The sequence below is a fragment of the Bufo bufo genome, chromosome 7 (assembly GCF_905171765.1).
Source record: "Bufo bufo chromosome 7, aBufBuf1.1, whole genome shotgun sequence".
NCBI lineage: Eukaryota > Metazoa > Chordata > Amphibia > Anura > Bufonidae > Bufo > Bufo bufo.
This window is the reverse complement of record NC_053395.1, coordinates 104,321,164-104,338,836: the sequence shown is the minus strand read 5'-3', so window position 1 is coordinate 104,338,836 and position 17,673 is coordinate 104,321,164. Positions and strand designations below refer to the sequence as shown.

Genomic DNA, 17,673 nt, shown 5'->3' with positions numbered 1-17,673 from the left:
GTGCGTTCCAAAATGCCATCAGCAGGGAGCGCACTGAGGTCCTTGTCCCCAAACCTAAGGCGCAGAGCGGACAACAACCGATACGCCTGATATCTGTATTTGACTGTGCGAATATGGAGGTAATGTCAGTTCTGAAAAGATACTGGCCAATCCTTCACATGGACCCTGACCTGAAGGATGTATTGACGAAGCAGCCTAGTGTCACCTATAGGCGGGGGAGGAGCCTAAGAGACCGCTTGGTCCACAGCCATTACACCACACCAAGTGGGGTAGGGACCTGGTTGGACCGCAAACCTTGCGGCATGTTCAAGTGTGGCTCCTGTAAAGCATGTGCTTTTATCTCCACTGTAAAATCGATTACATGCTCAGTCACTGGTCAAGCCTATCAAATTAGGGATTTCTACAACTGTAGGAGCAAGGGTGTGGTATATATATGCCAATGCCCTTGGCCTATGGACTATATAGGCAAAACCATAAGAGAGGTCAGGCGTCGGATCTGTGAACATGTGAACGACGTGGTTAAGAAGAAAATCACACCCGTCGCGTCACATGTAATTGACGTCCATGGTGGCGATCCCAGTTGTCTGCGATTTTCGGTACTTGAAACCATCCCATTATCACCAAGGGGTGGAGACTGGGACCGGAAAATCCTTCAGAAAGAGTGCGTCTGGATTCACCGCTTTAGATCCCAGGCACCACTCGGGATTACTGAGAGACTCACTTTCTCCTGTTTTTTGTGATCTGCGGGGGGGGGTGGCTCTATGTGTACATGGTTCCCTTATCTCTATGGTCAAGAATCACGCTAATTCGGTAAATCTATCAAGGCCAAGACAAAAATAAATAGGATACACTTTGTATCCAGTTTGCACATATGTCTTATGTGCCCTAGGTGTCACCTTTATCACAGGCAATACACCCAAGTAAAAATCTTTATCGTAGGGATTACACCCAAGTGAAAAATACGATAATGAATATCCATGTACCACCCTTCACACCCTATTCCCCTGCCCCTTACCAAGAGTGTTGTGTGATTGCTGCTGCAAATATATGTTCACACAGCGTCGCCTGGGCTCTGGGGGCCGTCCCCTGTGACATAGTACTCTGATGCACTGTAAATGGGACGCCTTGTGGAGCGGATGTGACGCGGCGATGCGTTCCACAGGACCGGATGTGGCCGCTCCGTGCGTTTCACCTAACACAGGCGTCGCACGGACCGGAAGTGACGCGACGATGCGTTCCACTTGACCGGATGTGGACGCTCGGTGCGTTTCATCTGCACCAGGTGACGTACTGAGGCGGAAGAAATGCTTCCATGTATTACAGGGATTGGTGGCCACATATGCATGCGGTGCACGGACAGGCAGTGACGCCGGCTGTGACGCCTTACCTCCTGTTACGATCTGCTGGACGCGCTAATTAGCGCGAAATTTGAACAGCTGGTAAGTGGGTATATAGGGAAAGCAGAGGGAGTGTGAATGTTAGGAGGAACAGGACGCCACAGGGACGCAGCTCAAATGTAAGTAAGGACCATGTACCAACAGCTGAAAATGATTATCATGGCATGCAATGCGCTTTATAGTATATGCAAATTTCTTGCCTACAGCTTCTTGGATGAAGTACTGGCCCCTATCTCTCTGGGCCCTCTAGCCTCCTGAATGCACAGGACAATAAGTAAGTGCTGATCTACAGGAGGTCTAGGATATATTTCAGATGTAGCACCCATATTTATACTGTTTTTATTCTCTACAGGTGGGACATATCAAATTGGTCCCTTGGTCCTATGCCTATCATCATCTGCGTCTCTGGTCCTGTGTCCTCTAATATATCCTAAGTATATCTGATATATCTTGTTATTTAGGATGGTTGTATCCCTGACCGTGAATACCCCCTGATGAACCTAGGAATAGGGGAAACGCCTAGGGGCTTATGCGAACCAGCCTGGGAACGCACCGTTATGATGCCCCTGTGCTTGGTTTTGCATTAACATAGGTGATACTTACCATGTTCACCTTTTAATGATTTGGTCTATGACTATCTATCAGTGTCCCTCAGGGTAATCTATTACCAGGGACACACTATTACACCCGTCAGCTTCCTGGGGAGCATTTTTTCTATTGTTGGAGAGGAGGGTAAACGCAGGGCAGTCAGCCCAGGTACGAGGACAGGGAGTCTCCACCATCAGGGGACGTCCCTGGGCTGAGGTTTCAGTCAGGGTGAGCATAGGGAGAGGATAGTTCTACCCACTGCTCCCTCTAGCTGCCTTGTGTTCACTCACCACCTAACCAGTGTATCGAGAGCTGGCTCCCAGGAGCACTTTATATTGTATATTATTGTTGTTTGTTTCACTATTTTTCACTGGTGAACCACTACGGTGGTAGTATTTTATAATTTATGAAGTAAAAGTTAAGTTTTAAAGGGATCAATACTGCTGGACACTACTTGATTCTATGATCCTTTCTCATCAATTCATATTGATTTAGCTGGACATTCAATTTTGATACTGACATTATTTTTACCAGATGGCACCTGCCTAACAAGACAATGGTAAGTTGTGCCATTTATCTTTGGGGTCATCTGAAGGCAATTGTCTATGCTGTGAAGATACGAGATGTGCAGCACCTGAAACTACGGATACTGGAAGCCTGTGCTAGCATTTCTCCTGCGGTGTTGCTATCAGTGTGTGAAGAGTGGGAGAAGAGGGTTGCATTGACAATCCAACACAATGGGCAGCACATTGAACACATTTTATAAGTGGTCAGAAACTTGTAAATAACTCATGAAAGAATAAAGTTACAACCAAGCATACCATTGTTTTTATTGTGAAATTCCCAATAAGTTTGATGTGTCATATGACCCTCTTCCTATTGAAAAAACAAAAGTTGGATTCAAAATGGCCGACTTCAAAATGGCCGCCATGGTTACCACCCATCTTGAAAAGTTTCCCCTCACATATACTAATGTGCCACAAACAGGAAGTTAATATCACCAACCATTCCCATTTTATTAAGGTGTATCCATATAAATGGCCCACCCTGTACTTTTGGCAGATCTGCCTGGGGATGGGCCATGAAAAACAGAACGTTGTCTGCGAATAATCTATGTTTGATCTCTTCCTTACCCACCTTTACAACCTCTAATTGTCTCTGATAATGTGATGCTCTTGGACAGAGCCAGGTTAAATAATAGTGGGGACAACGGACATCCTTGTCTCGTGCCTTTCTGAAGGATAAAAAATGGGGACAAAAAACCTGGAGTCCAAATTCTCGCATGAAAATTATTGTACAGAGTATCTAAATATGTCCTAAAGGCCCCCATAAAACCCTGATATCTAGCACCCCACACAGTCAACCCCACCTGATATTATCGAAAGCCTTTTTCGGCATCTATAGTTAGTAAAGCTGGGTGATCATACAGGTTTGGATGATTTTTTACATGGTCTAGGACCATCATGACTTTCCTGATATTGTATACGGCCGCCCTCCCTTGGATAAAACCCACCTGCTGTTTTGAAATCAATCTGGGCAGTATTCTCGCCAACCTATCGGCCAATATCTTAGATTGTATCTTGGTATCAACATTTATAAGTGATATTGGTCTATAGGATGATGGCTGTGTGGGGTATTTTCCTGGTTCGGTAAGTACCGTTATATATGCTGTGTTGGAGTTGGGGGACATCTCCAATCCCGCCATGTATTTTCCATATAAGGAGGGTCGAGATCTGACTATTGAGTATTCTAAAGAATTCTCCCTTATACCCGTCCGGACCAGGAGCCTTCCCCATTTTCAGATTTTTGATTACGGCCTGTACTTCCTCAGTAGTGATGGGGGTATTCAGGTCTTGTAATTCGTTCTTTGTCAGTTTGGGTAATACTAAGGTACGTAGCTATGTCTCACCCCCCTGTTCTCGCCCAGGATAAGATGTATACAGTCGTTTGTAGTAATGTAATAATCATTATAAGATATCGTTAATCTTCTTTGAGTCATGGTGTGCTGTCCCTTCATCTGATTTGAGGGTCAGTATTTGTGTGGAGGCACAGTCTTGCTAGTAATTTACCGGCTTTATTGCCATACCTGTAAAAGGTGGGCTTCCTTTTTTGACCTGTAGAATGATTCCCTTTCCTGCAACCATGTTTCATATTTGGTCTCAGCCTCCTGCCACTTATTTTTGTTTGTTGGTGTTGGCATGGAGATATAGTACGTGTATGACTGTCATAATGTCTGGATATAATGAGCTAGCTGCGTGTTTATCAGTTTTTTCCTGAAGGACACATAGGACAGTATTTTCCCTCTGAGCACCACTTTTCCTGCTTCCTACAATAACTGGGGTCATTTTGTTTCTGTGTGATTTTCCAAGTATTCACTCCACCAACCTCTAAGTTTGTCGCAGAACCCGTCATCTTGGACCAATTGGGAGGGAAATCTCCATATGTAATCTGTCCCCTTGGGTGTCTGATCCTGAAAATGTAGTGTGACTGGAGCATGATCGGATATGATTAGGTCCTCGATTGTGACAGATAGGCTCCTTGCTGCCAGAGGGGGAGATGTCAATATGTAATCTAGTTTTGACCAAGAGGAATGTGCGTGGGAGAAGTGAGTAAATTCTCTCCCTTCAGGGGGAAAAGACCTCCAAACATCTATGACTTGTACTTCATCCAAGAATATACCAAGGACATGTTCGTTCCTTCTTCGGCTCCCTTCTGTGGTTATCACTCGTGTCCTATCCTCCAGTGACCGTACTGTCAGATTCATATCTCCTGCTATGATTTTGTTATTCACTGGATCGGATAAAATCCGCTGCGTCAGCCTCTGGAAGAAAGGACAACTTGAATCAATCGGCCCATACACATTGTATATGCTAACCTCATCAGTGGGGGAGCTGAGTATGATATGATGAAATCTTCCCTCAGAATATGGTTACTCTCTCCGTACCGTATATGGTAAATTTTTTCGTATTGAAGTTATGACTGTTTTTGATCCAATGCTGGTGACCCGTAAACCTCCCCACCCACAGCTTATTCATCCTGCCTATATCTGTCTGGGACAGATGCGTCTCTTGTAACAATGCGACATCTGCCCTCGACTATTTTAAATGACGCAGCAACATCAACCTCTTGTTAGGGGATTGCAGCCCCTTCACATTCCAAGTAATTATTTTCATATCATTCCCTGGCTGAGACGTAAGTGAGCCCTGAGTGACCACTTGAGAGAGTGCCCTTCAAACCAAACTACCCCCCATAACCTAGGAACAGTAAAATAAATAAAATGGGTAAAAACCATTAACAGTGTAGTGCCAATAAAGAAATCCCAGAGTTTACATCTGGACTCCAGGACAGAGATTCTATGGACTTCTCTTTTTTCCCTTCACGACGAACAGTATCGCGATAACGAGTACAATTAAAATTGAGAGAAAAATAACATTGCTCCCTCTCAAACCCTTAGTACTTCTGCGGCATCGGAAAGCCAGGGATATACATAATGGCTCGAAAAATAGGCGTACTTCTCCCTGATATATCACGGACCAGTAAGCCGACAGAGTATCAGGTAAACAAACAGTCAAGTGTAGTAATAAACTTATCTGCATGACATCCACGGTCAGCGGTTAGAGTTCACTCTCGCAGAATTCCCCCTGGGCCGGTCAGTATGAGGAGGCTCATCCCTCAGTCGTGGTTTTGGAGTTGTGCCGTCAGGAATCTGTGGGCCCCTCGGTGAGTGCCTGGATGACTATGGCTCCCCCCCTCTACCATCCGAGATAGGTGCTGCATCTTCCGGAGTATGGTACAAATGCACTGAGCGGTCTGACTGGAACACTTTCAGTATTGCTGGATATAGAAGGGCAAATTTTACCCTCTTGCATAGTTCAGTGCATATAGGCGCAAAAGCCTTTCGCCGTCTCAGCACTTCTGCAGAGAAGTCGATTAAGATCAGTACTTTATGCCCTCTTGTTTTCACCGTGTCTTTGGTGGCCCTATACGCCCGAAGTATGTTAGCCTTATCAGAGAAGTCAAGATATTTAAATATGATCTGTCTTGGCCGTTGGTGAGCTCTCAGGGTCTGCCCAGGCAGGTGGTGTTACTCCTTCCCTTCTCTGAGGTCAGGTCCCGTGCGGTGTGCTCTTTCAACCTTGAAAAGACCCGCTAGTTCCAAGGCTTCTGGAAGTTCCATCTCACAGATAGCTTGTAATTCATGGAAGGGAATAGCTTCTGGTATCCCCACTATACGCAGGTTACTTCGCCTGGATCTGTTCTCCAGGTCATCTACGTACTTTGGCCTATAACCTCTGCACTTTGCTTTCGACTTGAAGTAATTTTGTGCACATGCTAGCCACGTTTATTTCCATCTGGCTGGAAGTTTCTTCAATCGCGTCGAGTCTGTGTGCGTGCTGTGTTACCTCTGCCTGCAACTGTAGAAAATATTGCGCCACTGTGGAGGTTAGCGATTCTAGTAGGTCGGGGAGGATCCTCGTCGCTAATTCTTTTGCTAGTCAGACATAGTTTACCCGGGTGTAATCTTCCTGCTCCTCTTCGTCTAGAGCCCTCGGTGAGTCTGGGTGCGGAGGGCTAGGCGGGAGCTGCCCGTCCACCATGTCTTGCGCTGGATCTTGTGCCACAGGTTTCCCTGTCTTTCTGGTACCTTTTGCTTTGCTTTTTGCCCATATGGTAGTCAAATATTTTTCCATCCGTGGCGATGTATGCGCCGGCTATAATGGGGTGGGGATTTAAATCCCTCTCTGATCGGGAGATCGCTTGTTAGGGTGCTTGGTGCGGGAGCTCTCACCACGCGCTGCTGGCCATGGAGGCGGCGGAAGTCCAACATGATTTTTTTTATAGATCAGGTCCTTACGGACTTGGCGATACCATGTTTAGTGTGTTTATTTTAAAAAATTTTAACCAATTATGTGTGTATATAGTAAGGTTTTTTATATATATATATATATTTTTTATTTTTTTTTTACTTTTTTCCACATTTTTGGACCCAGACCCACTTGGTATATAGTGTACTGCAGTGTATTGAACTTAGGGCTGGGCGATATGGCTTAAAATCTATATTGCAATATAATTTGAAGCATGTGCAATAACGATATATATCGCAATATATTATTTTCAATTTTTTTTTTTGGGGGGGTGGTTAAACTTTTTTTTTTTTTACTTTTTATTTATTAACTATTAGCCCCTTAGGGGCTAGAACCCTTGTCCTATTCACTCTAATAGAGATCTATTAGGGTGAATAGGACTTTACACTGTCCCTGCTGCCCTGTGCTTTGTGCACACAGCAGCCAGGGCTTCAGTAGGGTCCTGGCTGCCATGGTAACCGATCGGAGCCTCAAGATTACACTTCTGGGGCTCCGATCAGAAGCTGCCACTGCGCCTCCAATGGGTAATGAGGGGGGTGACCCTGGGGCCACTGCCACCAATGATTTAATACTGAGGGGTGGGTAGGTGGGCGGTGACCGCAATTAATATAATACTGAGAAGAGGGGAGGGGAGGGAGGGGGACTGAGGCCACTGCGCCACCAATGAATATAGTTGATGCTTGAATACAAACGTAATAAATAAGATAAAATGAGTCACTAGGTTTCAATGGTACTTGCGCTGCTGGTCTCCTGGGATGAAGTGGGTTCTTCACAATTTTAAAATGTTAATAGTGGGACCGCACTGCTCCTCATTCACACAGAGCGTTTTTCCACAAATGCAGGTATTCACTTTATCTGGCCCAAGACAGACACCCTTCAATTGGATTGCATTGTACTTCTACGCAGATTGAAACTTAGCAAATCCATGCTGGATCGACGTAGGCTCCTCTGCAAGATGTCATAAACCGCACAATAATGAGAGTACCTCCGGCACAGTTAAAATATTCAGCTTTATTATACTCACAGAAATAAAATGATTTTTCAGCATATCAATACAGCAATAGTCTTTCGCACAGCCCGACCCGGGTTTCACATATAGCTTTGTCAGGGGCGAGAATCTACCACACCTAGGGTAGGCGGATATTTAACCCCCTTCCCCCCATGTTGCACAACTGATGATTACATTACCCATCCAATTGCAAACAAAAAAAGGGGTTCTCCAAAAATCCTCATATTACAAATAAAACACAAATAAAAAGACATTCTATTCCTATTCCAAAATCCACATGCAATATATCGCAATTATAAAACTTTTTCATGCTGACTTCCCCCACTGGGACTTATACTACAAACACGGCTAGGTCGACCATTGACTGACTTACAGGCACTTCATTCATAAAATCACACATCCATGTTGATCCCCTCCCCATGCTCGACAATCAATTACTCCACACTTTCACTGCTCCGGCGCACTACAATGCCAATATTTAAAGTAAATTCAAACTAAACAGGGCTTGAGATCGAATTCAATGTTCATCCCTTTAGGCTGAAGGGTGCTTAGTTTATATATCCATTCGATCTCTCTTCTATTTATTTGCATAACTGGATCCCCACCTCGCCAATGAGGTTTAACTAATTCCACTCCCATGAATTTCAAACCCTTAGGATTCTTTTCATGGTGCTCCTTAAAGTGCATAGAAACACTATGTGTAGTTAGACCTTTTTTGATATTCCGGATATGCTCCTGTATTCTAACTTCCAGTTTCCTGAGGGTTCTTTCCACGTACTGGAGGCCACAGGGGCACTCCAGTACGTATATCACCCCCTCATTCTTACAGGACAGACCCCCCCTTCACTTTAAACTCTTGTCCACTTACTGTGGATTTCACTACCCCCACATGCTGCGTGCTGAGTTTTATAATTGCGATATATTGCATGTGGATTTTGGAATAGAAATAGAATGTCTTTTTATTTGTGTTTTATTTGTAATATGAGGATTTTTGGAGAACCCCTTTTTTTGTTTGCAATTGGATGGTTAATGTAATCATCAGCTGTGCAACATGGGGGGAAGGGGGTTAAATATCCGCCTACCTTAGGTGTGGTAGATTCTCGCCCCTGACGAAGCTATATGTGAAACCCGGGTCGGGCTGTGCGAAAGACTATTGCTGTATTGATATGCTGAAAAATCATTTTATTTCTGCGAGTATAAGCAGAATATTTTAACTGTGCCGGAGGTACTCTCACTATTGTGCGGTTTATGACATCTTGCAGAGGAGCCTACGACGATCCAGAATAGATAGATATGCTGAGTTTCAATCTGCGTAGAAGTACACTGCGATCCAATTGAAGGGTGTCTGTCTTAGGCCAGATAAAGTGAATACCTGCATTCGTGGAAAAACGCTCTGTGTGAATGAGGAGCAGCGCAGTCCCACTATATTAACATTTGAATACAAACGTAGCCTGCGTGTGCCGGCCATATCCCAAACTTTGCAGCGACATAGAGGCCGGAGGCCGGGTATGGGAGCCAGCACACGCAGGCTACATTTGTATTCAAGCATTAACTATATTAATTGGTAGTGCAATGGCCACAGTCCCTCCCTTATACTCCTCTCTGTTCTGATTACTTAATTCATAAAGTAGGTGGCGCAAGCACGTGACATCAGTGAGTTACGGCCGGCCGCCCGCCCTGCTCTGCCTGCTACAGGACATTTAGTAAGTAGTACAGATGGGGCTGGGGATCGGAACTTCAATTAAAGTTATTATAAAAGGTTTAGGCAATAAAGCAGTGAGTGAGCGGCGGGGCCGGAGTACAGTGACCGCACCGGCCCCGCCGCATTTGCATGCCACCGGCCCCTCCCACAGGTTTAGCTCCAGTATATTAGGGCATCTGTGGATGCCACTATTATGGGGTAGGGGATATGTGGATGGCACTGTTATGGGGTGGGGGATCTGTGGGGGACACATATATAGCAGTGCCATACACAGATCCACCCCCCATAACAGTGCCATCCACAGATCCCTCTCCATAACAGTGCCATCCACAGATCACCCCTCATAACAGTGCCATCCTCAGATCGCCCCCATAACAGTGCCATCCACAGATCGCCCCCATAACAATGCCATCCACAGATCCCCATAACAGTGCCACCCACAGATCCTCCCCATAACAGTGCCATCCACAGAACCCCCATAGTAGTGTCATGCACAGACCACCATTAGTTCAAAACCCACCAAAAGCACACCTTTTGGTTAAAAAAAACAAAACATTTTTCTTATTTTCCTAGGTGCGTCTTATGGGGTGAAAAATACGGTACTTTTTGCTCTCACTGCCCTCTCTAAATTCCACTGAGCCCTTGCCACTAAAGAGCCCAAACCATTTACTGTTTCCCCTTTTTTTATTTTAATGTAAATTTTATATTAATTAATATACACTCAACAAAAATATAAACGCAACACTTTTGGTTTTGCTCCCATTTTGCATGAGGTGAACTCAAAGATCTGAAACATTTTCTACATACACAAGACCCATTACTCTCAAATATTGTTCACAAATCTGTCTAAATTTGTGTTAGTGAGCACTTCTCCTTTGCGGAAATAATCCATCCCACCTCACAGGTGTGGCATATCAAAGTGCTGATTAAACAGCATGGATATTGCACAGGTGTGCCTTAGACTGCTCACAATAAAAAAACACTCTGAAATGTGCAGTTTGATCACACAGCACAATGCCACGGATATTGCAACGTTTGAGGGAGCGTGCAATTGGCATGCTGACTGCAGGAATGTCTACCAGAGCTGTTGCCTGTGCAATGAATGTTCATTTCTCTACCATAAGTCATCTCCAAAGGCGTTTCAGAGAATTTGGCAGTATATCCAAGCGGCCACACAACCACAGACCACGTGTAACCACATCAGCCCAGGACCTCCACATCTAGCATGTTGACCTCCATGATCGTCTGAGACCAGCCACCCGGACAGCTGCAGCAACAATCGGTTTGCATAACCAAATAATCTCTGCACAAACTGTCAGAAACCGTCTCAGGAGACCTCATCTGCATGCTCGTCGTCCTCATCGGGGTCTGGACCTGACTGCAGTTCGTCGTCTTTACCGACTTGAGTGGGCAAATCCTCAATTAGATGGTGTCGGGCACGTTGGAGAGGTGTTCTGTTCACGGATGAGTCCCAGTTTTCACTGTTCAGGGCAGATGGCAGACAGCATATGTGGCGTTGTGTGGGTGGAGCGGTTTGCTGACGTCAACGTTGTGGATCGAGTGGCCAATGGTGGCGGTGGGGTTATGGTATGGGCAGGCTTATGTTATGGACAACGAACACAGGTGCATTTTATTGATGGCATTTTGAATGCACAGAGATACAGTGACAAGATCCTGAGGCCCATTGTGGTGCCATTCATCCACAACCATCACCTCCTGTTGTAGCATGATAGTGCACAGCCCCATATTGCAAGGATCTGTACACAATTCCTGGAAGCTGAAAAACATCCCAGGTCTTGCATGGCCAGCATACTCACCGGACATGTCACATATTGAGCATGTTTGGGATGCTCTGGATCGGTGTATACGACAGCGTGTTCTGCAACTTCGCACAGCTATTGAAGAAGAATGGACCAACATTCCACAGGCCACAATCAACAACCTGATCAACTCTATGCGACGGAGATGTGTTGCACTGTGTGAGGCAAATGGTGGCCACACCAGATACTAACTGGTTTTCTGACTCCCCCCTGTAAGGCAAAATTGTGCACATTTCAGAGTGGCATTTTATTGTGGGCAGTCTAAGGAACACCTGTGCAATATTCATGCTGTCTAATCAGCACCTTCATATGCCACACCTGTGAGGTGGGATGGATTATCTTGGCAAAAGAAAAATGCTCACTAACACAGATTTAGACATATTTGTGAACAATATTTGAGAGTAATGGGTCTTTTGTGTATGTAGAAAATGTTTCATATCTTTGAGTTCAGCTCATGCAAAATGGGAGCAAAACCGAAAGTGTTGCTTTACATTTTTTTTAATTGTATATAGTACAAGCAGTCAAATCCGAAACATTATTGTTGTCGATATATAGCCACACCTTCGTTAAAACCCCACCCCAGCCCACATTTCCCCTATTGTTTCGGAAGCCACGGAACAATTATGTATTTCCCTCAACAGGGCTTTCGGTAGTGCTTTTAAATTGCACAGTCATCCCCTGAATTCAATGATAGACAAAACAACAAAGAAAGTAATCAACTAAGTTCAGTATGCCCAGGTTTTTTCCAATTTTATTTTCTGACAATTTCGAATAGCAAATCTCTCATATTTCTTGATCATTCTTATTAGATGTTTCCACTTTTTAATATCAGGTTGTTTATTAGAGCCCCAATATCTAACAATTATTACTCTGGCTAACAGCAATGTTTTCAGACAAAAAGTATCTTCTCTCCCACGAATGTCAAGAGGGGAAGGGAAGGTACCCAGTATAGCAGAAGCAATACTGCTTACAAGTTTTGAAGGGGTCCTACTATCTACTTCATCAAAGACCTTACTCCAGAAAGACTGGATAATAGGACAAGACCAAATCATATGCAAAATATCTGCTTGATCACTTTTACACTTCGGGCACCTGTGAGACGATTTTTTAAATATCTTAGAGAGCATGATAGTATAAACGATGTATAATGTTAAACTGAATTAACGTATGGTTGGTGGATAAAGAAGCATGTTTAATATTCTTGTATATAATCTCCCAATTAGGCTACATGCACACGAACGTATTTTGATTCCGTGTCCGTTCCGTTTTTTGTGCGGATATGATGCGGACCCATTCATTTCAATGGGTCTGCAAAAAAATGCGGACAGCACACTGTGTGCTGTCCGCATCAGTATGTCCGTTCCGTAGCCCCGCAAAAAAAATTATTCTTGTCCGTTTTAGGCATTGTTACAATGGATCCGCAAAAAAAAACTAACGGCATATGGATGTCATCCGTTTTTTATTGCGGATCCGCAATTTGCGGACCGCAAAACACATACGGTCGTGTGCATGTAGCCTACAGTGTATTATTAGTACCATTCTCTTGTCTCCATTTAAACTCACTTTTAAACTTTATTACCATACCTAAACCTTTTTAAAGGGCTTCTGTCACCCCCAAAACTCATTTTTCATTTTTAGGCATATTAAAATCCTTATTGGACGACTATTCCCTATATAGGGCTCTTACCTTCTTCTGTGACTTGGTTTCACTAAAAGTTGATCTTTTAAAATATGCAAACGACTTCACTACCAGCAAGTAGGGCGTCTACTTGCTGGTAGCCGCCGCATTCTCCTTTCAAAAAAACGCCCCCTCCTCCTGCTGATTGACAGGGCCAGGGAGCGCTCTCCTCCTCCGGCTGGCCCTGTCTGCAATTCAAATCCCACGCCTGCACTTCATTCGGCGCAGGCGCTCTGAGAGAAGGACGCTCGCTTTCTCAGCACTCCCTCAGTGCGCCTGCGCAGATGACGTCACCTCTAGAGGAATTATAACAAAAATCTGTAAAATCGTGTGAATTAACAGTAAAGTAATTTTTGTTCTTAGTGCATAAAAAGGCGTGTTTTAATTGAGCGTATCGAAAATTAAAGGGAACCTGTCATCTGGATTTTGGGTATAGAGCTGAGGACATGGGTTGCTAGATGGCTGCTAGCACATCCGCAATACCCAGTCCCCATAGCTCTGTGCGCTTAAATTGTGTCAAAAAAACTATTTGATACATATGCAAATTAACCTGAGATGAGTCCTGCTCCTGTCCCTGACTCATCTCAGGGACAGGACTCATCTCAGGTTAATTTGCATATATATCAAATCGGTTTTTTTACACAATAAAAGCACACAGAGCTATGGGGACTGGGTATTGCGGATGTGCTAACGGCCATCTAGCAACCCATGTCCTCAGCTCCATACCCAAAATCCAGATGACAGGTTCCCTTTAAAAAGTGAACCAACTTCTTTTTCCCTACATTATTCCTCCACCCTTTTTATGTTCCCAGAGGAAACTATATGTGAGAACCGAGTGATACCCAGCTTTTCCCAAAACCTAACATCTTCAATCAACATAAATTCCCTAAGATTAATATTCTGCCATAAAGTAGTAAAATTAAGAGTGTGTGTGATCCCTAATATTAGTTTGACTTTCTTCCAGACCAAATGGATTACTCTGCTGCTGCTTTCCCTTATTATCCCAACAAAGTTTGGCTCAGTTTCGTCAAGCGAACAGCAAAACGCTGCAGGCAGCGTTTTGGTGTCGGCCTCCAGAGCGGAATGGAGACTGATCGGAGGCAAACTGATGAATTCTGAGCAGATCCTTTTCCATTCAGAATGCATTAGGGCAAAACTGATCCGTTTTGGACCGCTTGTGAGAGCCCATGACGGATCTCACAAACAGAAAGGCAAAATGCAAGTGTGAAAGTAGGCTTACCATTAAAAGAGTGGTGGGGCTTGTGTCTATAACCAACAAAGCCGCTATTTTGTCTCATCCCAACTCTCATTTCCCTCTTGACTTCCTTCTCAGTCTTACTGGTTGTATGGGGCAGAAATGATTTTTATCGTGGCCCTGACAATGCTTATTACAACACCACAGATTACAGAAATCTACTGTATATAGTTGTTTCCTGCCTACAGGAATGCCACACCTGTGGCAATGATTAGAGGGGAATTCTTATGCTTACTATATCTGTAAAGAATAAATCAAGGCAACTGGACTTACTGTAAGTTTCTTGAAAACGTTTCACTCGTTCTTCCAACGAGCTTTCTCAATTCTGAGTGACTCTACAAGAATTCTCTGGGAATAAATATGTAACTTAATCAACATCTAGTAATTATACGCAGCATGGGGTCAGAGGTCATTATACTCAGCATGAGGTCAAAGGTGTTGATTCCATTATCCTAATTGGAGTCAGTAGGTGATAATGACCTCCCAGAAAAAGGTGTCAAGACAGCATTTACGTAAGATGGCCTCCTTCACACCTCGTTTGTGCCAGTTGCCTTGATTTATTCTTTACAGATATACCATGACCTGGATAAATGAGAACCTTCACACTCTTATGCTTACTGAAAGTTTGGAAATTCTTATATTAGTAGAAGTGAAGGTTGCTCTGCAAAATTGGGGGGGGGGGGGGGGGGGGTGTTGAACTACTATGGTTAGATGCACGCAACTGTATTCCTGCAGAGAAACCGACATTTTTTTTTTTTTACATAAGACATATTAATATGAACATACCTTCCTTTTAATACCTATGGCAATGTACATGTTTCGTAACACCAGTTTTTCCTGCTTCAGTTCATTTTGTGCAAGATGTTCACTTTGAGCATTATGTTCATTTTCTAAAAAGTAAAAACAATAAAAGCTGACAAATAAATAAATGTTTTGGAATAGGAAAATAGATAGTAAGCACTGTTGTGGTCCAGCATAGTTCACAGAGAAATTTGCATTTACACTTACAGGGTTTCTTTTTTTTACAAACAAAGGGGGTCATTTATTAAGACCGTCATTTTAGATGCCAGTCTTAATAACCCCTATATCTGGTGGTGGATCCACTGAAGATATGCCGGCCTCTACATAACTTCGGAGCATCCAGTACCAGTCTAAATGTAAGCCAGCTTCCCAGCTGGCTTACATTTAGACCATTTTCTACACCTAAAACAAGCCTTTCGGCCTGTACCCTTCCCCGCCAAGCCCACTTCTTTGGAGGGGAAAAGTCACAGATTGCGGCGCAAGAAATACACATAATATAGGTGTATTTCTAGATAATAAATAACCCCCTGTTGTGGAAAAATTATTGTTCGCCGTATGGTCGCCATCTATCCTATGGAGAGGCGTAGATTAGTTCGCATCGTGCAAAAACCTTTGCACGATGGTCTGGTCGCCCCGACCTGTAGCTGATTTGTGCCCGGCCTGGTATTACTGCAGGATACCAGTGTCATGGAGCCGGCATGACATCCCCTAAACTTTTATCTTTGGGGTCATCTGAAGGCAATTGTCTATGCTGTGAAGATACGAGATGTGCAGCACCTGAAACTACGGATACTGGAAGCCAGTGCTAGCATTTCTCCTGCGGTGTTGCTATCAGTGTGTGAAGAGTGGGAGAAGAGGGTTGCATTGACAATCCAACACAAAGGGCAGCACATTGAACACATTTTATAAGTGGTCAGAAACTTGTAAATAACTCATGAAAGAATAAAGTTACGTTAAAACCAAGCACACCTTTGTTTTTCTTGTGAAATTCCCAATAAGTTTGATGTGTCACATGACCCTCCTACTATTGAAAAATCAAAAGTTGGATTCAAAATGGCCGACTTCAAAATAGCCGCCATGGTCACCACCCATCTTGAAAAGTTTCCCCCTCACATATACTAATGTGCCACAAGCAGGAAGTTAATATCACCAACCGTTCCCATTTTATTAAGGTGTATCCACATAAATGGCCCACCCTGTATATTCGATCTTAACATACTTTTTTCTTTCTATTTCTATTTTCCAAGTGACAGTTCTCCACGCCAGGACTCTTCTCTTTAACAACCAGAGGTTAACCCCGTTTTTCTTTTTACTTTATCAGCAGGAGATTGACTGGAGGAGCCACATTGTTCTGTAGAGAAAGAGGATATTCATTGTGCTGTGCAGTTTAGTCTGGCGACGCAGTGTAAGGGTTGTGTGCATCCATGCAAGGGAAGGAAAGTGAGGCAGAGTCAGACGGCTGCACAGTAAATTAAATCTAGTTTTGGGGCGAAGGCCATGAAGCCCCTTTAAGGAATAGAGTAGGTGGTCCAAGGGAACAAATTGAAGTATCCCTTTGGAAGGTAGGTAGCGCAATGGTGGCTGCAAAAGTCAATCATGATAATTAAGCATGGCGTACAGTACCCAGTTTCAATCCGGAAGAACTGGGTGATGTACACCTGGCCTGAGGAGTAAACTGAGTTTAGGGATCCGATACAGGAAGCAGAGGAGGCTCTATCTGGGCTGAATTTGTTGAAACAGGCCGGATCCACTAAACCCGGGCCTATTTAAACAACCAGTACCCAAGCTAAGTGAGTCCCCAACTGTCACTTCCACCTCCACTACTGACAGGGTCGCTTTTCTCTTTCTCTTTCTCTTTCTCTATCTCTCTCTCTCTCTCATGCCTCCCTCATCTCTCCATCTAACCTTGAGACGATGCACCATGTTGAATCCAGCTTCTCTTCGTCCTGGTTTTAAGGACGATGAGAAGGGGGGAAAGTGGTGCAGAAAAAAACAATCTTCAAACTTTTTACTAAGCATTCTAACCTCTCAACTGTTAATCAATTTTCTAACCTAGTAGGGAATTACGTTGAGAACCATCACGACTGCGTTTTCTTTGAAGGTACTTGGGTCAGATTTTTGCAAAGAAGGTAAAAATCATGGCCGATCCATGGCCTGAATGTTCCCGCTGTAACCCTTTATTCCATCAGGGATGCCCCCAGGCAGCCCCATGGGTTATCACGCGATGTCCACCACCGGATTCGGGAGTCTCTCCCGGACCCAGACTCAATAACCAGTGTTCATTCTAGTCAACCAGGTGATTGGGTTGTTCAAAGGAACATCCGAGGACGGGACTAGAGCTGAGATATCTTGGGCCATTTCAGGTGCTGCTGATGACACCAACCTCCCTCAAGGTCGAGGAACGTGACTGGTGGATCCACGCCAGTCATTGCAAGAAGCTACTGGACCACAAAGCGCAATGATCAGGTACCTCGTATACCTTTATTCTTTCTGTCTAATGGCCTTTGGAAAATGTTATCAGGAGTCACCGGAAGTGTGACTCCTGATAACCGGACCGG

The 17,673-nt window shown here is 44.2% G+C and overlaps 1 protein-coding gene across 1 annotated transcript in view; it reads right to left on the bottom strand.

The window, feature by feature from the left end:
- The window catches only part of STAT1 (signal transducer and activator of transcription 1), a 1,318,258-nt gene that overhangs the window by 821,389 nt on the left and 479,196 nt on the right, over positions 1–17,673 (bottom strand). The window contains exon 7 of the mRNA XM_040441848.1: positions 15,101–15,204. Within this exon, the coding sequence (XP_040297782.1) occupies positions 15,101–15,204 (104 nt within the window). The remainder of the gene's footprint in view (positions 1–15,100; positions 15,205–17,673) is intronic.